Raw genomic sequence first — 22,380 nt, forward strand, 5'->3', positions numbered from 1 at the left:
AAAAGCCTACTGGCGCTATAGGCATACACGTAAAAAAAAAAAATAAATAAATAAATAAAAAAATAACGAGAATAGAAAAGTTAATGAATCAATCCATTTCTTGAACCAAAACCAAATTCATACAGTTTTTGAATAGAAAACTTAAGCAAATATAAAGAGAAATGAAAATGGAAACGTCACCGAATCAAACACACTTCTTCAAACCCAAACACACTTCTGCAAACCCAAACACACTTCTGCAAACCCAAACACACATGACCCCACACCCCAATACTCACCCCTTGCTCTTGCTGGGGTCGTGGCGGTAACGGGAGTCCGAGGCGCCCCACTCCACCCCCTGCCGGTCGTACCATGCGAAGAGGATGTGCAGGAGGGATGGGAGGCAGTGCTCGGCCACGCACCCAAACGCAAGGAGCAGCTGGTCGAAGGTTGGGTCCTCGCCGCGCTGCAGACTCTTGGACAGACTGCGCTCCTGGTGGTTGGCATGGCAAGTGTGGTTGTTAGGAGGGTTGAGATTAAGATGTGCCTCTCTCTCTCTTTTTTTTATTCCTTTCTTCTTTTGCCTTCACATGTAAAGTTCTAACTATCTCCTTTTACCCCCATAAGTATTCATTCATTCACTCACTTATAAATACACACACACACACACACATATACACATCACTTACACTTCATACACTTCACACATACACTTCTTCCAATTATTGAGCAAAATGAAAGAAATAGATAATGAGGAGTTACTAGTAAAAGAAGGAATTACCACCAGGAACACAAGAGGACATAGTTAAAAATTGAGGAAAGGAAGATGCTTGAGAGACATAAAGAAATATAGCTTCCGGCAAAGAAATATAGAGGTTTGGAACAGACTAAGTGAGGAAGTAATATTGGCGAAGAGTGTGCAGAGCTTTAAGGAAAAGTTGGTTAAATGCAGATACGGAGACGGGACAACACGAGCGTAAGCCCAGGCCCTGTAAAACTACAACTAGGTAAATACAACTAGGTAAATACACACACACACACACACACACACACCTACCATCCTCACTCCACTACCTAACAAGCTGGTGATTCTTAGTAATACAGTAATAATAGTGATTTTTAGCAAACAAGATTTAATTTATGGAAAGTATAGCTGGGAGGTGGAATTTGAAGAGTGTAAGACAATACAAAACAGAGAAACTAACACACTCACAAACGCTGTTCATCAATAGTTAAGAGTTTTAAACAGCAGGAGAACAGGAAAACACATGTGTCACCTCTTCTTCGTAATCACTTCTCTATCTTGCCGCCCCTCTACTCACCAGTGGCTCCTGCATGACACACTCAATCTTGCGCTCGGCCATCACCGTGAACTCGGCAAACAGCGTGCGCATCACAAACTCGCCCGGCCGCAGGTCCGTGTCGATGTGCACGGTAGCCGGGAACTGCGCCCGCTCCTTGTGAGCACCCCAGGGGAGGAGCGTGGAGGCGCCCCCACTCATGCCTGCGCCCGTCCCCACCGCCTGAGTTGACCCGCTGCCGCTGCTGCTGCCACTGATGGCACTGCTGGCGCTGCTGCCGCCGCCGCTGATGCCGCTGCCACTGCTGCTGCTCTCCCCGCCCCCCTCTGCCACCACAGGAAGGGACAACGAGAGATGATGGTAATGTAAGCACTCAACAGAATCTATCCACAGCCATCTTCTACAGCATGGGGGCAGCACAGGAAGCTAATTACAACTATCTGTATAAAGTTTTAGTTGCACAGGAAGGGAGAAAGTTGATAAGAGAATGCAGATGATGATGTTAAGTTATACAGTACCTAACAAGATCTCTCTATAAATATCTTCCAACAGTTTTGTCACCAGCACAGGAAGGAAGAAAGTTAATGATAAGATAGAACACAGATGACGATAATAAAGAACAAAGCTAAAGGTTATAAAGTACCTCACATAATCTATTTTTAGCTATCTTTGTCAGTAGCACAGGAAGGGAGAAAACTGATGAGGTGAAGTGAAGATGACACATAACAATGCTAAAAGTTATTAAAAAAAGATGGAAATACAGTCATCCCTCAAATAGTACGGTTTCCAATAGTTCGGTTTCAGTTTTATACGGATTGTCATAGATCTTTTTAGGATTTTTAAATTTCCTGCTTATCGGGAAATTCAAAAATCCTAAAAAAATCTTCTATGAAAATCCACATAAAACCGAAACCAAACTATTGGAAACCATACTATTTGAGGGATGACTGTCTACTATGAAGATTATGATTACAAATAACAATACTGAAAATTTTAACAACCAGAAGTTATAATTACAAATGATGAAGAAAATGCAGTAATGATGACAAACAATACTGCTTAACCCGGTAGCAGCGATGGGCCAAATTTGTGGCTTTACCATGTACCAGCGATGGGCCAAATTTGTGGCTTTACCGTGTACCAATGATGGGCCAAATTTGTGGCTTTACCATGTACCAGCGATGGGCCAAATTTGTGGCTTTACCCTGTAGCAGTGACGGGCCAAATTTTTCCCATGATATAAACCCCCAAAAAATAGATGATGCATAAACTGATCACAAATGCGTCGATATATATTATGGAATGGTTTGCGTGAGTGATGATTTTTTCTCATTTTTCTCGCTTAGAGGGGCCTTTAAGAAACATGATCCCCGCAGCTACCGGGTTATATCTATAGACATGAGAAAATGCAAATGAAGATAGTAAACAACAATGATAGAGGTTGTATGAAAGGAAATACTGAGGAAAGCCAATGTATTAAGACCCCAGAACCACCATTGCCAGATTGTCGTACTCAGAGCATAGTATTTACCGGTTTCTGACGCCTAACTTTTGCCTAGAAACATCAGGAATTAACTATTTTAATGATAATTATAAGTGAATCTCTTTATTGGGGTCCACGAGACAGTTTTTGGGTCGGAGGTCGGTAAATATAAGAGGCTGAGTAAGACAATCTGGCAACTTAGCCCAGAACAGCAAGCCCCCATTAGCCCCCACTCACCATGGCTGGCGGACAGGGAGCGATCGGTGGAGGGGTCAGCGGACGGGTCGAGGGTAAGCGCTGGTGTGGCCTCGTTCTCGTCATCGCTTGGGATTTCTATGAGTTCATCTTGGCTGGCCTCCCGACCGTCACCTGGCCCGCGCTCCCCCACCTCCTCCCCATCTGTGGGTGAGAGGATATGCATTAGGCTGTGTGCATGTGTGTGTGTGTGTGTGTGTGTGTGTGTGTGTGTTGGGGGATGTTAAGAAGGGGAATTAGTGTAGTTATGGTTGTTCTGATAGTCTTGCACCCTTGTTTGTGTTTAAATAGTAAAAATTAATAAAAACTAAGCAGAAATACAAAATAAAAAGGGATGGGAAGCATGGGAATTTGTGTCTACAGTTATGCTTTATGTTTGCATCCTTGTTTGTATTTGAATAGTAAAAATTAAGAAAACTGGGCACAAAACAAAATAAAAAGGGATGTGAAGAGTGAGAGTTTGTGTTTACTTTTGCATCCTTGTTTGTATTTAGCTAGTGAAAATTAAGATACGCTAAGCCCAAAAACAAAGCAAATAGGAATGTTAACAGTGAGAATTTGTGTTTACAGTTATGCTTGACTTTTGCAGCCTTGTTTGTATTTAAATAGTGAAAATTAAAATATGCTGAGCACAAACACAAAGCAAATAGGAATGTTAACAGTGAGAATTTGTGTTTAGTTATGCTTTAATTTTGCATCCTTGTTTGTATTTAAATAGTGAAAATTAAGATACGCTAAGCACAAAAACAAAGCAAATAGGAATGTGAAGAGTGAGAGTTTGTTTATAGTTATGCTTGACTTTTGCATCCTTGTTTGTATTTAAATAGTGAAAATTAAGATACGCTAAGCACAAAAACAAATAAAAAGGGATGTGAAGAGTGAGAGTTTGTATTTATAGTTATGCTTGACTTTTGCAGCTTTGTTTATATTTGAATAGTAAAAATTAAGAAAACTGAACACAAAACAAAGCATGTGAAGAGTTGAAATTTGTTTGTTTACAGTTATTCTTAAACTTATGGAGTCTTAGTTTGTATTTAAGTAATGAAAACTCAACAAAAACTAACCACAAAAATGACTACCTTATGATTTTTTCATTCCATTTCTTACAATAACTCTTTTTCTTCCCTATCTACCTAGCATATTTCAAATTAAATTCCTTCACATATAAAATTTCCTTATAATCAGTGAATCTATAAGGAATTTCAGTCTGACGGCAAGAAAAGGGAGAAATCATCAGTCTTCAAGCTTCTCCCTCCCCAATTCCATTTCCCATTATTAGCATGAAGAATGAACATAACAAAGTAAACAATAAGAGGAAGGGTGAGGAAGAAAGAAAACACATCCTTACTATAATGAAATGCTAGCTTTGTACAATGAAGAATATATGTAAAATCACTTATATCCCCAACTATGTCTCCCATCTCAGTACCTCTTGAAGTGCTCTGAATCGTATCGCTCGAGCTGACGATACGATAAACTGCTGTGGTCATCTTGCGTATCGGGTTGGTGGCGACGTGGTAAGTTTGACGGAACATCTTGACGTGTGTGTGTGTGCGTGCGTGTGTGTGTGAATGGGCAGGAAGATGTGGAATGTGGCAACAGGTGAATATAAGTGTGATAGGGAGGTGATTGTAGAGTGATTGGATAAAAGGATTGATGCCGGACGGGACAATATGAGCGCAATGAAAAGTGACTGATATGGAAGCGTGTGTGTGTGTGTGTGTGTGAATGGGCAGGAAGATGTGGAATGTGGCGACAGGTGAATATGTGATAGGGAGGTGATTGCAGTGTGATTGGAGAATGGGATTGATGTCGGACGGGATAAAATGAGTGCAATATAAGGTGACGGATATGGAATAGGATAAGGTGAGATAAAAGAGAAATATAAGGATCAAAAGTGAGATATGAGAGTCTAAGATGAGGTTAAGAAGAAGATAATAGAGGAAAATACCATCAACAAGAATGGAAAAGTGATGAAACAATGATGAAAAAACAATACAATAATAACAAGAAAAGAGGGTGAAGTCTATGATGAGGTTAAGAAGAAGATAATACAAGAAAACACTGTACACAAGAATGGAAAGACGCAAAACAATGAGACCAAAAAAAAAAAAATAAAAAAAAAAAAAAAAATAAAAAAGAGAAGAAAACAATAACAACAAAAAAACAGAGGGTGAAGTCTATGATGAGGTCAAGAAGACAATAATACAAGAAAACACTGTCAACAAAAATGAAAAGACACAAAACAAAGAGGCGTAAAAAAATAAAATACAATAATAATAAAGAAAGGATGAGACACAGTAATCACAAAGTCTTCGCTGAGATGAGATGAATGTACGAGGTGAATACTGAGGCAATGAGTGGCGTCTTTACATGGAGAGGAGAGGTGTGGGCGGCTGTGTCAAATATGAGATAGAGCGGTATGAGATAAAGGAAGTAAAGAGAGAAGGAAGGGGAGAGAAAGAGGAATGATGCAAAAATGTGATGAGAGAATCGAGGTAAGGAGAGAGAGAGAAGAGAGAGGCAAGTGGAGAGAGAGAGAGAGAGAACTGATGCAAGATGGTATGGGTGGCATGCATGTATGTATGTATGTATGTATGTGAGGGTTTGTCTTGTCACTGCAGCCACTAGACCAAAATCAAGATAGAGGCTTCCACACTTAAGGACGACTATCTATCCATTTTTCAACTTTCCCACTTGTCCAGAAATGAGGTAAAGGTTTTCCACACTTTACAATGGCTATCTATCCATTTTCCGAGTCTTCCAAAACAGCTCCCTTACAATCTGTGCTGTTTGTCCAGTTTCAGAGGGATGGATGGCATATGCAGCAAAGTGAGGCAAAACTGCGTTGCTTGTTGGTGCATGAAGGGACCACCAAACTGTCAAATGTATTCAGGTTCAGTGAAAAAAAATCACGAGGAATTTTAATTTTGCATCTGTCCTTTCCACTTTTGTTTATCTTTCACATTACACGATTATCCTCTTCCTTCACATTACTTTATATGAAGGGGACCGCTATGCCTTCAAACTCACAAATCTTCAACAAATTCACAAGAGAAATTTCAAACCCTTGCTTCCTTTCCACTTCTGTCCATATCTCTCACATTACGTACTCACCCTCTTCCTTTACGTTACTTTACATTGAGGGGACCACTATGCCTTCAAACTCACAAATCTTCAACAAATTCACAAGAGAAATTTCAAACCCTTGCTTCCTTTCCACTTGTCCATATCTCTCGCATTATGTACTCACCCTCTTCCTTTACGTTACTTTACATTGAGGGGACCACCATGCCTTCAAACTCACAAATCTTCAACAAATTCACAAGAGAAATTTCAAACCCTTGCTTCCTTTCCACTTCTGTCCATATCTCTCACATTACGTACTCACCCTCTTCCTTCACGTTACTTTACATTGAGGGGACCACTATGCCATCAAACACAAATCCTCATCAAATTCACAAGAGAAATTTCAAACCCTTGCTGCCTTTCCACTTCTGTCCATATCTCTCGCATTATGTACTCACCCTCTTCCTTTACGTTACTTTACATTGAGGGGACCACTATGCCTTCAAACTCACAAATCTTCAACAAATTCACAAGAGAAATTTCAAACCCTTGCTTCCTTTCCACTTCCATCCATATTTCTCACATTACGTACTCACCCTCTTCCTTTACGTTACTTTACATTGAGGGGACCACTATGCCTTCAAACTCACAAATCTTCAACAAATTCACAAGAGAAATTTCAAACCCTTGCTTCCTTTCCACTTCCATCCATATTTCTCACATTACGTACTCACCCTCTTCCTTTACGTTACTTTACATTGAGGGGACCACTATGCCATCAAACACAAATCCTCATCATATTCACAAGGAGTTATATCACAGCCTTGCATGCTTTCCACTTCTGTCTCTATCTCTCACATTACACAACCATCCTCTTCCTTTGCAAACTTCAAGAGGGACTACCAATACTAAACTTTCGCATCAGACAACAACGCTTTTTTTTTTAACTTTACATTACCACCAAACCATCAAATTCACAGACTAGTTCCGCACCCTTGCACCCTTTCCACTTCTGTCTATCTCTCACATTACACGATCACCCTCTTCCTTTCCATTACATTAAGGGGACCACTTTGCCCTCGACCTCACAAATCCTCATCAAATTCACAAGGAGACACTTCACACCCTTGCATCCTTTCCACTTCTATCAATCTCTCACATTACACGACCATCCTCTTCCTTTGCAAACTTCAAGAGGGACGACAAGGCGACAACCAACACAGGGCAACATTACTTTACATTACCACCAAACCATCAAACTCACAGACTAGTTTTCTGTCTACCTCTCATTATTCACCATCACCCTCTTCCATTCATTATAAGGGGAGGGGGACCACTTTGCCCTCAAATCTCATCAAATTCACAATTCAAGAGAGTGCTAGAGAGTAACAATAGACAGCACTGCAGGTTATGTGTGTGTGGGTCCTAACATCACCAGGCCAGCACGCCAGCCCACTAGTGTTAGAGATAGCAGGTCTTATCTCCCCTTATCACCTGCTATCCTACTGCAAGCCACCTCTGCTGATAAGAGAGAGAGAGAGAGAGAGAGAGAGAGAGAGAGAGAGAGAGAAAAAAAAAATAAACAAATAAAAAGAAGATAAGGAACATCAGCATTAAATATTAGCATAAAAGTTTGTGTATGTGTGTGTGTGTGTTGACTGTGTGCATGGATTCCTTTTGTTTCCATTGTAATACTAAAATAACTTCACTGGCAAATTTTTGAGGCATAAGAGAGAGGAATAAATCTTGTATAATCCTCTTTCTCTCTCTCTCTCTCCCTCTATGGTTAAGGGAGGACAAAATAATTGCTCATACATTTTGCAGGATAAGTATTTCGTAATCATAATCATATACATAATAATCACCCACAAGCACAACACACAAGCTGCAATAAATGACAACACAACACCAGAAGGATGAAACACAATACAAGTCGCAACACAGGAAAAGCAATGAAGGAGTTACGTTAAATTGCATTGTATATTTATTCACCTATCATAATTACAAGCTCTACGTTAAATTGCATTGTATATTTATTTGCCTATCATAATTACAAGCTCTACGTTAAATTGCATTCTATATATATTCCCTATCATAATTACAAGCTCTACGTTAAATTGCCTTCTATATTTATTTGCCTATCATAATTACAAGCTCTATGTTAAATTGCCTTCTATATTTATTTGCCTATCATAATTACAAGCTCTACGTTAAATTGCATTCTATATATATTCCCTATCATAATTACAAGCTCTACGTTAAATTGCCTTCTATATTTATTTGCCTATCATAATTACAAGCTCTATGTTAAATTGCATTCTATATTTATTGACCTATTATAATTACAAGCTCCACTCCCACCTGGCACTCATTCAAAAGGGTTGGTAAGGACTAAAAAGTTTGTCATATTCTCTATAATCAAATACAACCTACTCTTCTCTATACAAGGGTCAAATGTGATGGAGGTGAGCACTGCGGCGATGCGTAGCTTTACCATAGGATTTTCTGCTCTACCCAATGAAACACCATCAGTAAAAGGTACAGTAGATTAATAAGTACCACGATGTCAAAGTACAGGATGACAAGTATAAATCCCATGACTATAATCAACACGACTTCAAGAGGAATCAGAGAGTAGGGTTTTTTGTTCTACTGCCTCAAAAGAAATAAAATCAATAAAAGATACAGAAGGTTAGTAAATATCACAAAGAAAGAATACAAGTTGAAAAGTATAAACCCCAGAACTATAATCAACACGACTTCAAGAGGAATCAGAGAGTAGGATTTTTTGTTCTACTACCTCAAAAGAAATAAAATCAATAAAAGATACAGAAGGTTAGCAAATATCACAAAGAAAGAATACAAGTTGAAAAGTATAAACCCCACAACTATAATCACCAAAACTTCAAAAGGAATCAGAGAGTAGGTTTTTTTGTTCTACTGCCTCAAAAGAAACAAAATCAATAAAAGATACAGAAGGTTAATAAATATCACAAAGAAAGAATACAAGTTGAAAAGTATAACTCCCACAACTATAATCACCAAAACTTCAAAAGGAATCAGTGAGTAGGGTTTTCCATTCTCCCTAAATTACGTATATATATTCAGAGTAATCAATAAATACCACAATAGCAGAATACATGTTGAAAAGTATAACTCCCACAACTATAATCACCAAAACTTCAAAAGGAATCAGAGTAGGGTTTTCCATTCTCCCTAAATTACGTATATATAATCAGAGTAATCAATAAATACCACAATAGCAGAATACATGTTGAAAAGTATAACTCCCATGACTATAATCACTACAACTTTAAAAGGAATCAGTGAGCAGGAGTGTCTGGGTAGAGAGATGGAAACTCTTCTGCCGTGGCCATTCCCTGGAGGGAGTTCCTAGGAGCAGGCGTTAAAGATGAATGAATGAATGATCTGAATAAATACCAACACAAATCTAAATCTAAATATACCACAAATGCAAGGTACGGGAAATTAAAAAGTACCACGAAGGCAGAATACAGGTCGGCATGTATAAACGCCATGACTAAAAGCACCACAAATCTCAAAAGGAATCAGTTTGCTGAGGTTTTCCGTTCTACCAAAATAAAATAAAGAATACATCAATAAGTACCACGATACCAGAATACAGGTTGACAAGTATAAACCCCACGACTACAAGCGCTACAACTCTGCCGGGAATCAGTGTGTAGAGTTTTCCGTTCTACCAAAATAAAACAAAAAATACAACAATAAGTACCACGATACCAGAATACAGGTTGACAAGTATAAACCCCACAACTACAAGCGCTACAACTCTGCCGGGAATCAGTGTGTAGAGTTTTCCATTCCACCAAAATAAAACAAAAAATACAACAATAAGTACCACGATAGCAGAATACAGGTTGACAAGTATAAACCCCACAACTACAAGCGCTACAACTCTGCCGGGAATCAGTGTGTAGAGTTTTCCGTTCTACCAAAATAAAACAAAAAATACAACAATAAGTACCACGATAGCAGAATACAGGTTGACAAGTATAAACCCCACAACTACAAGCGCCACAACTCTGCCGGGAATCATTGCGTCGATCTCTTTGGTCTACCTTGCTTGGAGGAGGTGGACGTGAGTCGGTCGAAGAGGAGCTTCTTGAAAACGGCCACCCCCGGCGCCACGATCCTGCGACCCAAGCTAGGGGAGAGTATGGGCGAGGAGCCTTCCCCGCCCCCAGTGGAGTGGAGCGAGGAGGAGGAGGAGCCGTGGGAGGTGAGGGAGGTGTGGTCGTCTTTGGAGCGGTGACTGTGGCTTCTTGAGGGAGGATCCGGGCAGCGTGGAAGGGCCAGCCACACACCGTCACTCACAGCCTCAACTTGTCATGTTATTTCTACCCAACTGTTTCGTACAACCTTCTATTTTATTCCATTTCATTCTTTATTGTCTGTATCTCAAGTGTGTCAGAGCTATAGACTTTGTAACATATAGTATTTGCCCTCTTCTATCTCTACAAATTGACCTGTGTTTAATAATAATAATAATAATAATAATAATAGTAATAACAATAGAAATAAAAATGGTGTATACAAGCTGGTGTGTCAGGGCTATAGACTCTGTAACCTATAGTATTTACCCTCTTCTGACTACCTATTGCACTGCGTTTAATAATAATAGTGATAATAATAATAATAATAATAATAATAATAATAATAGAAATAGATACAAAATGAAAGGGTGTACAAGCTGGCGTGTCAGGGCTATAGACTTCATAACATATAGTATTTACCCTCTTCTGACTACCTACTGCACTGCGTTTGATAATAATAGTAGTAATAATAATAATAAAAATAAGGATACTAATTCAGATAGTGCATACAACCTGGCAAATATAATCTATGAAACCCCAAACACTAATCCTGCACCTGCTCGGAAGACTGCAGAATAATAATAATAATAATAATAATAATAACAATAAAAGAAGTAAGAATCTGAGTATACAAGCTGCCAAACATAACCTACAAAACCCCAAAAATTACTCCCGCACCTGCTCGGAAGACTGCGGAAAAATACTAATACTAATAACAATAAAAGAAGTAAGAATCTGAGTATACAAGCTGGCAAACATAATCTACAAAAGCTGAAAAATTACTCCTGAACCTGCTCGGACGACTGCGGAGTAATAATAATAATAATAACATACCATAATAATAAAAACAAGCGGTGTATTCAAACTAGCGGCAACAATTTACGAAAGCCTAAACAAATAACTCCTGCACCTGCTCGGGGACGGCGGGTTCTGGAGGGTCAGTTCAATGGTCTGCGTCGTCCCCACGTGAAGGCGGTAGGTGTAGAGGGAGACCGTGTCCTCGCCGCCGCCCCCAGTCCCCGGGGTGGTGGCGGCGGAGTTGTTGTTGTTGTTGTTGCCGCTGGTGTTGTTGTTGCCGCTGTTTGCCCGGGTGATGATCAGGGGGCGGCGGAGGTTGGCGGGGAGGGTCTTGGTGCGCTTCATGGTGGTGGTGGTTTTTGTTTATGGGTGAACAACTGACTTCTCTTTTCTCTCAATTCTTTATGTTTTTGTTTGCTTATCTCATTTATCTTCTTTATTTCCTTGTCCTTCAATGATTAGAATTGGTGGTGGTTGTAGTGGTAGAAATTGAAGTGACATAAGTTGTAGTGCATCTGTGCGGGGGAGATGAACTGGCGGAGACGATACAGAACGCCCAACCTCGGGGAAGCTGATTAGTAAGAGAGGAGATGTGAAGGAGAAGAACTGGCGGAGACGATACAGAACGCCCAACCTCGGGGAAGCTGATTTAGTAAGAGAGGAGATGTGAAGGAGAAGAACTGGCGGAGACGATACAGAACGCCCAACCTCGGGGAAGCTGATTTAGTAAGCGAGGAGATGTGAAGGAGAAGAACTAGCGGAGACGATACAGAACGCCCAACCTCGAGGAAGCTGATTTAGTAAGAGAGGAGATGTGAAGGAGAAGAACTGGCGGAGATGATACAGAACGCCCAACCTCGGGGAAGCTGATTTAGTAAGAGAGGAGATGTGAAGGAGAAGAACTGGCGGAGACGATACAGAACGCCCAACCTCGAGGAAGCTGATTTAGTAAGAGAGGAGATGTGAAGGAGAAGAACTGGCGGAGACGATACAGAACGCCCAACTTCGAGGCACCTGATTTAGTAAGAGAGGAGATGTGAAGTTTCCAGTTGAGATTTTGCGCTAAGGATAGACTGAGGATATTTAGTAGTGATAGTTCTGTTATGGGATGAGCTAATTTTCTTTCCCTCTTTATTTATTTTCCTTTTTATCTCATTTATCTTTCCCTGTACATTCTCTTTTTTTCTTGTTCTTCAGATGAGAGGTAGAAGTAGAGTTAGTGGTTGTAGTTCTTGTTAAGTTCTAAGGTAATGTTGTCTCTTTATCATTTATCAACTGTCCGTTTATCTCATTTATCTTTCCTGGTAATGTGTTTTTTCCTGTTCTTCAGATGAGTGGTAGAGGTAGAGGTAGTGGTGGTAGTTCTTGTTAAGTTCTACGGTAATGTTGACTCTATCATTTATCTACAGTCCATTTACCCCATTTATCTTTCCTGGTAATGTGTTCTTTATTTTCCATGTTCTTCAGTGAATAGAGGTAGTGGTAGAGGTGGTAGTTGTAGAGGTAGAGGTTATTAAAGTAGTGGCAATCTTTTTTAGGGATGATTTTATTTATATTCTCAATTCTTTATCTGTTTCATCTGTTTATCTCATTTATCTTTCCTGGTAATGTGTTCTTTATTGCCTTGTTCTTCAGTTGAGTGCTTGCCGTCACAATAGATAGTGGAGATGATAGTGGTGGTGGTGGTGATCTGGATGACTAATTGTGAGTAGTGCTGTTTTCCTTCCTTCACCATTAAATTCTCCATCAAGGTTGTAATGTGCTTTCATGGTCCGTAATATGGGCTGTGGTGCTTTCGATCCTTCACCATATAATTTTCTACTAATGTTCACTCTTTTTCAGGTCTTTATACTTTATTTCCTTAAGGTGTAATGTGCTTTCGTGGTCCGTAATATGGGCTGTGGTGCTGTCGATCCTTCACCATATAATTTTCTACTAATGTTCACTCTTTTTCAGGTCTTTATACTTTATTTCTTTAAGGTGTAATGTGCTTTCGTGGTCCGTAATGTGAGCTGTGCTGCTGTCGATCCTTCACCATATAATTTTCTACTAATGTTCTCTCTTTTTCAGGTCTTATATCTCCTTTTCTTAAGTTGTGATGTGCTTAGGTAGTCCTCAGTTGTGCTTGGTGGGTTCCACGATGATTATATGCTCCTACATCCTGGAGTCTTCATAGGATGCCTTGATGAGAAAAGGACGCACAGTAGTTAAAAATAAAAATGCTAACTCGTCTCCTTGTATGGATTCTCAAGAGGAGGAAGGTTTGTTTTTCTGTCTTTCCCGTTTATATTCACAAATTTTGCACTCGCTTCCTTCCTCACTGGCTGGCTATTAATTAACACTTCCTTTCACAGCAGCAACTCAGGGCAGGGTATGCGCTTCCTCGTCTCCTTCTATGGATTCTCAAGTGAGGGAATGTTCGTTTTGCTGTCTTTTCCGTTTCTATTCACAAATTTTGCACTCGCTTCCTTCCTCACTGGCTACTAACACTTCCTTTCACAGCAGCAACTCAGGGCAGGGTATGTGCTTCCTCGTCTCCTTCTATGGATTCTCAAGTGAGGGAATGTACGTTTTGCTGTCCTTTTTAGTTTCCATTCACTTATTTTCCATTCCCTTCCTTCCTCACTAGCTACTAACACTTCCTTTCACAGCAGTAACTCAGGACAAGGTATGTGCTTCCTCGTCTCCTTCTATGGATTCTCAAGTGAGGGAATGTACGTTTTGCTGTCCTTTTTAGTTTCCATTCACTTCCTTCCTCACTGGCTACTAACACTTCCTTTCACAGCACCAACTCAGGACAAGGTATGTGCATCCTTGTCTCCTTCTATGGATTCTCAAGTGAGGGAATGTACGTTTTGCTGTCCTTTTAAGTTTCCATTCACTTATTTTCCATTCACTTCCTTCCTCACTGGCTACTAACACTTCTTTTCACAGCACCAACTCAGGGCAGGGTATGTGCTTCCTCGTCTCCTTCTATGGATTCTCAAGTGAGGGAATGTACGTTTTGCTGTCCTTTTTAGTTTCCATTCACTTATTTTCCATTCACTTCCTTCCTCACTGGCTACTAACACTCTTTTCACAGCACCAACTCAAGGTAGGGTATGTGCTTCCTCGTCTCCTTCTATGGATTCTCAAGTGAGGGAATGTACGTTTTGCTGTCCTTTTTAGTTTCCATTCACTTATTTTCCATTCACTTCCTTCCTCAGTGGCTACTAATGCTTCCTTTCACAGCAGTAACTCAGGGCAGGGTATGTGCTTCCTCGTCTCCTTCTATGGATTCTCAAGTGAGGGAATGTACGTTTTGCTGTCCTTTTTAGTTTCCATTCACTTATTTTTCATTCACTTCCTTCCTCACTGGCTACTAACACTTCTTTTCACAGCACCAACTCAAGACAGGGTATGTGCTTCCTTGTCTCCTTCTATGGATTCTCAAGTGAGGGAATGTTCGTTTTGCTGTCCTTTTTAGTTTCCATTCACTTATTTTATACTCACTTCCTTCCTCACTGGCTACTAACACTTCCTTTCACAGCACCAACTCAGGACAAGGTATGCGCTTCCTCGTCTCCTTCTATGGATTCTCAAGTGAGGGAATGTACGTTTTGCTGTCCTTTTTCATTTCCATTCACTTCCTTCCTCACTGGCTATAAACACTTCTCATCACATCAGTAACTCAAGACGAGGTACGGAACTTAAGCTGCACACTCACAAAAAGACAGAGAAATCGTAGTTATTTTTGGTTAACTTTCCCATCGGACGCACAATAGTTATTAATAAAAATGCTTACTTGTCCCCTATGGATTCTCAAGAGCAGGAATGTTCGTTTTGCTGTTTTTTTTTTCGTTTCCATTCACAAATTTTCCCCTCGCTTCCTTCTTCACTGGTTATTAAGTTTTCTCATCACACCAGTAACTCGAGACGTGGTATGGATCTTAAACTACACACACACAAAAGATAGTGAAATGTTGGTTATTTTGGTTAACTTTCCCATCGGACGCACAGTAGTTAAAAATAAAAATGCTTCCTCGTCTCCTTATACAGATTCTCAAGTGAGGCAATGTTCGTTTACTGTTCTTTCTGTTTCATTCAAAAAAATTTCCCCTGGTTTCCTTCTTCAATGGCTATTAACTTTTCTCATCACACCAGGAACTCGAGATGTGGTATGGATCTAAAGCTGCACACACACAAGAATAGAGAAACGATAGGTAGTTATTATGTTTAACTTCCCGATGGTGACACTCGATAACGATTTCTGTATTGCAACGTTTCTTTCGGGTGGTTCAAAGTGATGTTTTTTTCTCATACATTAATTATTTGTAAACATTCAAAAGCAAAATTAAATATAAACACTTCCTTTCTTAATTCCACATCATCAATCGTAAGTATTAAGTGAATCAGACATTTAACATCTTCACCGGTCCTTCCTAATTGCACATCATTGATCATAAATGTTAAGTGAATCAGACATCTAACATCTTCATTGGTCCTTCCTAAATGCACATCATCGATCAAAAATATTAAATGAATCAGACATCTAACATCTTCATCGGTCCTTCATAATTCCACATCATCGATCATAAATATTAGAAGAATCAAACACCTAACATCTTCATCAACCCATCCAACTCCATAACGGCAAATAAGGACAAACAAAAAACGAAAAAAAAAAAAAAATCAAATTACCTCCTTCGCACGATGATGACGTCTGCAAACCCTCAATAAACGTCGCCAAACACGTGAAGCGCAGAACCTTCATCAACGCCACCTGGAGTCACGCCATGCACACACACACACGTACACACACACACACACACTCCAGGATGCACACACGAGTCGCAGAGTGAGTCAGTGCCACCGCGACGGCTGGCAGCGACTGACTGACTGGCTGACACACTTAACCCCATTCACTTCACTGCTGGGAGGAGGAGGAGGAGGTGGAGGATGAGGAGGGGAGGGATGATGAAGAAGGTAGAGGAGGTGTAGGAGGAGAAAGAGGAAGAAGGGGTAGGGAGGGAAGATTAAGAAGGCAGAGGAGGAGGAGGAGGAGGAGGAGAATAACATGCAAGAGGTAGAGAACAAAGATAAAGAGAGTAGAGAAGTAGGAGGAGGAGGAGGAGGATTGTCTTCTTAAGGTGGCCAGGCAAAAGAAGACAGAAGGAAGAGGAACTATACCTTGAGGGAAGATAACTGAGGGAGGAGGAAAGGGACAGGAGGGAAGAGAGGAAGGGTAGGCAGGCTGGGAGGGGAGGAGGAGGAGGAGGAGGAGGAAAGATTTGCATGAAGAGGAATGAGGAGGAGGAGGAGGAGGAGGAGGTAATGAGGGTAAGAGGAAGGTAGGAGGAGGGGGGATGAGGGGAAGAGTAGGAGGAAGGGAAGGGAAGAGGGGAAAGAAGGGGAAGAGGAGGGGGAAGGGAGGGTAAAAGAAGGGGGAAGAGGTGGGAGGAAGGGGGGAAGGGAGGGTGTAAGAGGAGGGGGAGAAGAAGGCAAGAGGAAGGGGAGGAGCAAGGAGCAAGGAGCAAGGGTAAAAGAAGAGGGAAGGGAGGGGGAGAGGTGGGAGGAAGGGAGGGTGTAAGAGGAGGGGAAGAAGAAGGCAAGAGGAGGAGGAGGAGCGGGGGGTGAGAGGTGGACTCAAGCTGTTCTATATTAGGTTAGCGTAATCCTGTTAAGGTCACTGTTGTCGTTGCGTTGATAGTGTGCTGGTGGCCTAAGGTAACTATTGGTCATGTGAAGTATTGTCCAGCTCAAGTAGTTTATGTATAAATAGAATGACACCTCTGATTTAAGTGTTTATATTTGTGTTTGTAAGTAAAGAAACAAACCTTACATAAGAAAAAAGAAGTATAAGAATGATATGCAAGGAAGGAAGGAAGGGTGAGAGAGGGGAAGGAAGGAAAGGGGAAGGGAGGGGAAGGAAAGGGAGGGAAGGAAAGAAGGAAGGGAGGGTGAGAGAGGGAGGGGAAGGAAGGAAGGGGGAGCATGGGAGAAGGAAGGAAGGGAGGGGAGAGGGAGGGAAGGAAGGAAGGATGAGAGGGTGAGGGAGGAAAGAAGGAAGGGGAGGGTGAGGGAGGGAGGGGAAGGAAAGAAGGGAGGGGAGCATGGGAGAAGGAAGGATGGGAGGAGAGAGGGAGGGAAGGAAGGAAGGATGAGAGAACATGAGGGAAGGAAGGGAGGGGAGAAGGGGGGAAAAGAGGATGGGAAGGGGAGTGAGGGTGGGAGGGAAGGGAAGGAAGGGAGGAGATATGTGTAAGGAAGCCCCCTAAGTTAAAACATTCATGGCCACACCTTCCCTCCTCCTCCTCCTCTGTGTCACTGCCTCCACTCCCTGACCTGACTTTGTGTAAGCAGAGGTCAGCACTCAGAGGATTTGGCACTGACACAGATTGGCCCAGGGAAGTCTGAGGCCGACCACCTACTGATGAATCACCTAATATTTGTTGATACTATTTTTTTTTTTTTTTTACATTATGTTCTATAGCACCCATTCATTATCGGCTCCACATAAAGTCAGTAAGGACCTATAGGTAGCCAGTATTACTTTAAAACAGAAAAAATTGAAAATTAAATGTTTTGTGGATCAATATTCTAATTCCGGGATTCGACTAACATATGATTTTTGTTTTCTTTTTATGGTTGTGGATCATTGTAGGCAACCCAAGAGAGCACACAGAATATAGGCAGATTAACAGCAAGCCTTGGCATAAGAAGCTGCAGGTGGCTGAGCAGTGCAGATTAGACAGCAGCGTCGTGCCCACCATTGCACCCACAGTGAACCTAACACAGGCTTGTCAAGAGATATGTTCACTCCCATCATGAGTTTGCTCTTCTCTCTTCCCACCATAGAGCTAAAGATGATTTATTTATTTATTTTTATTTTATTTTTTACAGCAAGGGAGACAGCTCTAGGGCACAAAACAAAAAAAGCAACAAAAAAGCCCATCCAGTAGGCTCTGATAGAATATCAATAAGTGTGCCAATAATTGATTTTCTTATTGACTGTCATGTTTAACTAATGGTAGATTCAACACACCATCACAAACACAAATTTAAAGACCTGACCAGTAGGCTCTAATAGAATATCAATAAGTGTGCCAATAATTGATTTTCTTACTGACTGGCATGTTTAACTCATGGTAGATTCAACACATCATCACAAACACAAATTTAAAGACCTGCCCAGTAGACTCTAATAGAATATCAATAAATGTGCCAATAATACTTTTTTGCTGACTGGCATGTTTGACTAATGGTAGATTCAACACACCCTCACAAACACAAACTCAAAGACCATGATTCTTGTTTACCTATCTATTACAGCACAAAAATACCTCCTTCCGAGGTGAACCAACCCTTCAACGGAAGCTTAAATCACCTCCGCTCTTTAACCCAAGATTATGGAACAGTATGCCCTCTCTCTCTCTCTCTCTCTCTCTCTCTCTCACCAGGGGGAGGTGTGGGGTCAGTGCCTGCAGTGGCGGGGACGATGGAGGAGCCGAGAGCAGCAGCGGCGGCAACAGTGGCGGGGGCGAGGGCGGCCAGCACCTCCTCATTCACCGCCTGCGCCAACCCCCCGTCGTCCACCTGGTCCTCAGAATCGGCCATCATCCTCTATGGCCCGGCCGAGGCCTGAAAACATTTTATCTTTTAAGGAATGAACAACAGATATATAAAATGGGCTGTTTTATATAGTAACTCAATGGTTCGCCACACAGTCTATTACTTATAGTTCTCATATCATTATTGCCTCAGTGCATAGTTCCATGTCTAAGGTGCTTAAGTGTCTGAGGACATAAGGTGCTGGCTATCATGTGTTTGAAGATACCCTAAACTTAACCTAACCTAACCTAACAAAACCCCAAACAGTCACTACTATAGGTTTTGACTCAAAAAATATATATAAGCTGCCTTACTAATGAGACTTTCTATACAACAAAGTGAGGTCATTCTTTGTTGATTTATACCATAAGGTGCTGGCTATCATCTGATTGAAGATACCCTAAAGTTAACCTAACCTATCCTAATAAAACCCTAACAAACACTATAGGTCTTGACTCAGAAAAGTCATAAGTATATGCTTCCTTACTAATGAGACTTTCTATACAACAAAGTGAGGTCATTCTTTGTTGATTTATGACCACTCCATTATCAAGCACTTATTGTGGGTGTTCTTTAATTTAGTCTGACCTTGCTTCCTATTTTGGCAGATTTGCACTACTGTCTCTGCTTATTCAGTTTTAATTGATCTTACTAGAGTATTATCACTGTCAAGGTGTGACTACTGAACTAAGGTGGTGATAGTCTAAAAGCTGTCACTTTCCACTTTACGACATATCAAGGGAGGTGAATGAACAGACTGCACATTGACAGTAGTTTTAATAACATGACAAAATCTCCTTTCCTACTAAACCACCTGCTCTTCTGTTGTCATTTTTGCAAGTAGCAGAGAGGATCAAGAGAAGGAGGACCTACAAAGTGATAAAAAGTGATAAAGGACAGAAGAGGAAAAAGAGGAAAGGGAGAAAGTGACACAAAGGAAGTGATACTGAGTGAAGAAGAACAAAGAGGAAAAGTGTAGTAGAAGAGGGAGAAGAAGTTAAGGAGAAAAAAGGAAGAGAAGGCAGAAGAGAGGAAGGAAGAAGGAAAAACAAATAAAAAATAGTAAAGAAGTAACAGAAGAAAGAAGTGAAGGAAGAGGAAGGAATAAAGAAGGATAAGAAGAGCAATACAAAGGAAGTAATAAAGCAAATCAGGAAGAAAAAAGGAAGAGACGGCAGAAGAAAGGAAGGCAGAAGGTAAAACAAAGAAAAATTAGTAATGAAGGAAGAAAGAAGAAAGGAAGAAAAGTGAAGGAAGAAGAAGGAATAAAGAAGGATAAGAAGAGTAATACAAAGCAAAACAGGCCAAAAAAGGAAGAAGAGGAAGAATGAAGAAGATAAGAAGAGGAAGTGTGATAAAAAAACAGTAAAGGAAGAAAGAGAAGACAGGAAGAAGTGAAGAAGGGGGAGAATGATACAAGATAGAAGAAAGGAAAAAAAGGTATGAAGAAAAGAAGAAGGGAAAAGGAAGGAAAAAAGAAGAGGAAGTAATAGAAAGGGACAGAGGGCAATGGAAAAAGAAGAAGAGGAAGAAGAACGAAGAAGAGGAAGAACGAAACAAAGGAAGAGTGAAACAGATGAAGAATAACACATAGGGTGACTGATACATACAACAAGACACAGGCCAAAAGAAGAAGAAGGGGAAGAATGAAGAAGATAAGAAGAGGAAGTGTGATAAAAAGACAGTGAAGGAAGAAAGAGAAGGCAGGAAGAAGTGAAGAAGGGGGAGAATGATACAAGATAGAAGAAAGGAAAAAAGGAACGAAGAAGAAGGGAAGAGGAAGGAAGGAAAAAAAGAAGAGGAAAGATGAGGAAGTGATACAAAGGGACAGAGGGGAATAGAAGAGGAAGAAGAATGAAGAAGAGGAATGAAGAAGAGGAAGAACGAAACAAAGGAAGAGTGAAACAAATGAAGAATAACACATAGGATGGCTGATACATATAACACGACACAGGCCAAAAGAAGAAGAAGAGGAAGACCCCGTAATGAACAGTCCACCACCACGCCCATAAGACCCTCAATACCCCCTCTTACACCCCTCATCACCCCACATACCTAGCTCCCACGCAGAAAGGAACTCATGCCCGGCCTCCTCTTAGCACAAAATGGACCTCCTGAGTCTCCTATACGCTCACAAACGCAAAATAGACGACGAGACGGAGTACCATTGATTGGGGCGGAGGTAAACACTCCCCCCCCTCCTGATGCTGACGATGATGGTTATAGGACTCTTTAACGGGGTGTCATTACCGTTTCATTCAGTTGCTATGCTGTTTATGGAGGTTGTAATGTGGATATAATACGAATTAGTGGGTTTTAAAGGTCCATATAGTGTTTTATTGGCATTAACAGGGTCTGGAGGTGCTTATATTGTAGGTTAAGTAGATAAACGTCACAGTATCCTTTGCATACATTTGATAATTAAGTCGATATATCAAATGTCAGTCCATGTTTCCGTGGGATTGATTGATTGATGGTTATTGTTGCAAAAGTACACAGCAAAGGAGAAGGGAGGAACATGCCATCCCGACCCCCAGGCGCAATACAAGAAACGTGTGTGGATGATATATGTACAGATGTGATACTAAAGGGTGGGTTTCAAAGGTCCATGCAGTGTTTTATTGGCATTGACAAGTAAAGGGTGGGTTTCAAAGGTCCATGCAGTGTTTTATTGGCATTGACAAGTAAAGGGTGGGTTTCAAAGGTCCATACAGTGTTTTATTGGCATTGACAAGTAACGGGTGGGTTTCAAAGGTCCATGCAGTGTTTTATTGGCATTGACAAGTAAAGGGTGGGTTTCAAAGGTCCATACAGGGTTTTATTGGCATTGACAACTAAAGGGTGGGTTTCAAAGGGTCATACAGGGTTTTATTGGCATTGACAACTAAAGGGTGGGTTTCAAAGGTCCATACAGGGTTTTATTGGCATTGACAACTAAAGGGTGGGTTTCAAAGGTCCATGCAGTGTTTCATCGGCATTGACAACTAGAGGGTGGGTTTCAAAGGTCCATACAGTGTTTTATTGGCATTGACAACTAAAGGGTGGGTTTCAAAGGTCCATACAGTGTTTTATTGGCATTGACAACTAAAGGGTGGGTTTCAAAGGTCCATGCAGTGTTTTATTGGCATTGACAACTAAAGGGTGGGTTTCAAAGGTCCATACAGTGTTTTATTGGCATTAACATTATCCAGAGGCCCTTATATTGTCGGTTAAGGAGATATATAGAGCATCCTTTGTGTATGTGTTATGTCAAATATACAAAATGTCAGTCTATGTTTTTCTTTATGTATTTATGTACGTACACTGACCTTTTCCCACGGTTTATTTTCTTTGTAATAATAATGCCTGGGGGTTGGGATGGCATGCTCCTCCCTTCTCCTTTGTTGTTTTACTTGCAACAATAAACTATCAATCGATCAATCATCAATAATAAGTACAATATAACCAGTCCATTACATCATGTTTTAGCAACCGGGCACAATAGAAAGGCTACATTCCTGCCTCACCATATGCTGTTTATCACTTATTAACACTATATATTCAGTTACTG

The 22,380-nt window shown here is 40.8% G+C and overlaps 1 protein-coding gene and 3 long non-coding RNA genes across 14 annotated transcripts in view; 3 read left to right on the plus strand and 1 right to left on the minus strand.

The window, feature by feature from the left end:
- LOC127004952 (protein furry-like) overlaps positions 1-21,037 on the minus strand; it is a 160,651-nt gene extending 139,614 nt beyond the window's left edge. For 2 of the 9 annotated variants that reach the window (XM_050873257.1, XM_050873256.1), the window contains exons 1-6: positions 11,875-11,955; positions 11,353-11,801; positions 10,188-10,390; positions 3,001-3,162; positions 1,302-1,606; positions 279-472 (exon numbers count right to left, since the gene is read on the minus strand). In XM_050873257.1, coding sequence (XP_050729214.1) covers positions 279-472; positions 1,302-1,606; positions 3,001-3,162; positions 10,188-10,390; positions 11,353-11,585 — 1,097 coding nt within the window. In that variant the 5' untranslated portion in view covers positions 11,586-11,801; positions 11,875-11,955. Of the gene's footprint in view, positions 1-278; positions 473-1,301; positions 1,607-3,000; positions 3,163-4,447; positions 4,727-10,187; positions 10,391-11,352; positions 11,802-11,874; positions 11,956-12,096; positions 12,239-15,920; positions 16,105-18,676; positions 18,861-20,885 lie in introns of those variants that run through there. The other 7 variants (XM_050873259.1, XM_050873258.1, XM_050873253.1 and 4 more) reach the window with 6 other exon arrangements.
- Positions 4,813-5,113, plus strand: LOC127004960 (uncharacterized). Its single transcript, XR_007758129.1, has 2 exons — positions 4,813-4,940; positions 5,055-5,113. It is a non-coding gene; the product is annotated as an uncharacterized LOC127004960 (long non-coding RNA).
- Positions 13,656-14,925, plus strand: LOC127004959 (uncharacterized). The gene is made up of 3 exons (XR_007758128.1): positions 13,656-13,759; positions 14,043-14,488; positions 14,787-14,925. It is a non-coding gene; the product is annotated as an uncharacterized LOC127004959 (long non-coding RNA).
- A 187-nt stretch (positions 21,038-21,224) lies between the features above and the next one.
- Positions 21,225-22,013, plus strand: LOC127004958 (uncharacterized). 3 transcript variants are annotated; one of them, XR_007758127.1, is made up of 3 exons: positions 21,225-21,534; positions 21,585-21,784; positions 21,835-22,013. It is a non-coding gene; the product is annotated as an uncharacterized LOC127004958 (long non-coding RNA). The 3 variants fall into 3 exon arrangements; XR_007758125.1 differs by having other exon boundaries at positions 21,270-21,534; positions 21,585-22,013; XR_007758126.1 differs by having other exon boundaries at positions 21,397-21,484; positions 21,585-22,013.
- Positions 22,014-22,380: the final 367 nt, after the last annotated feature.

The sequence above is a fragment of the Eriocheir sinensis genome, chromosome 29 (assembly GCF_024679095.1).
Source record: "Eriocheir sinensis breed Jianghai 21 chromosome 29, ASM2467909v1, whole genome shotgun sequence".
Classification (NCBI taxonomy): Eukaryota; Metazoa; Arthropoda; class Malacostraca; order Decapoda; family Varunidae; genus Eriocheir; species Eriocheir sinensis.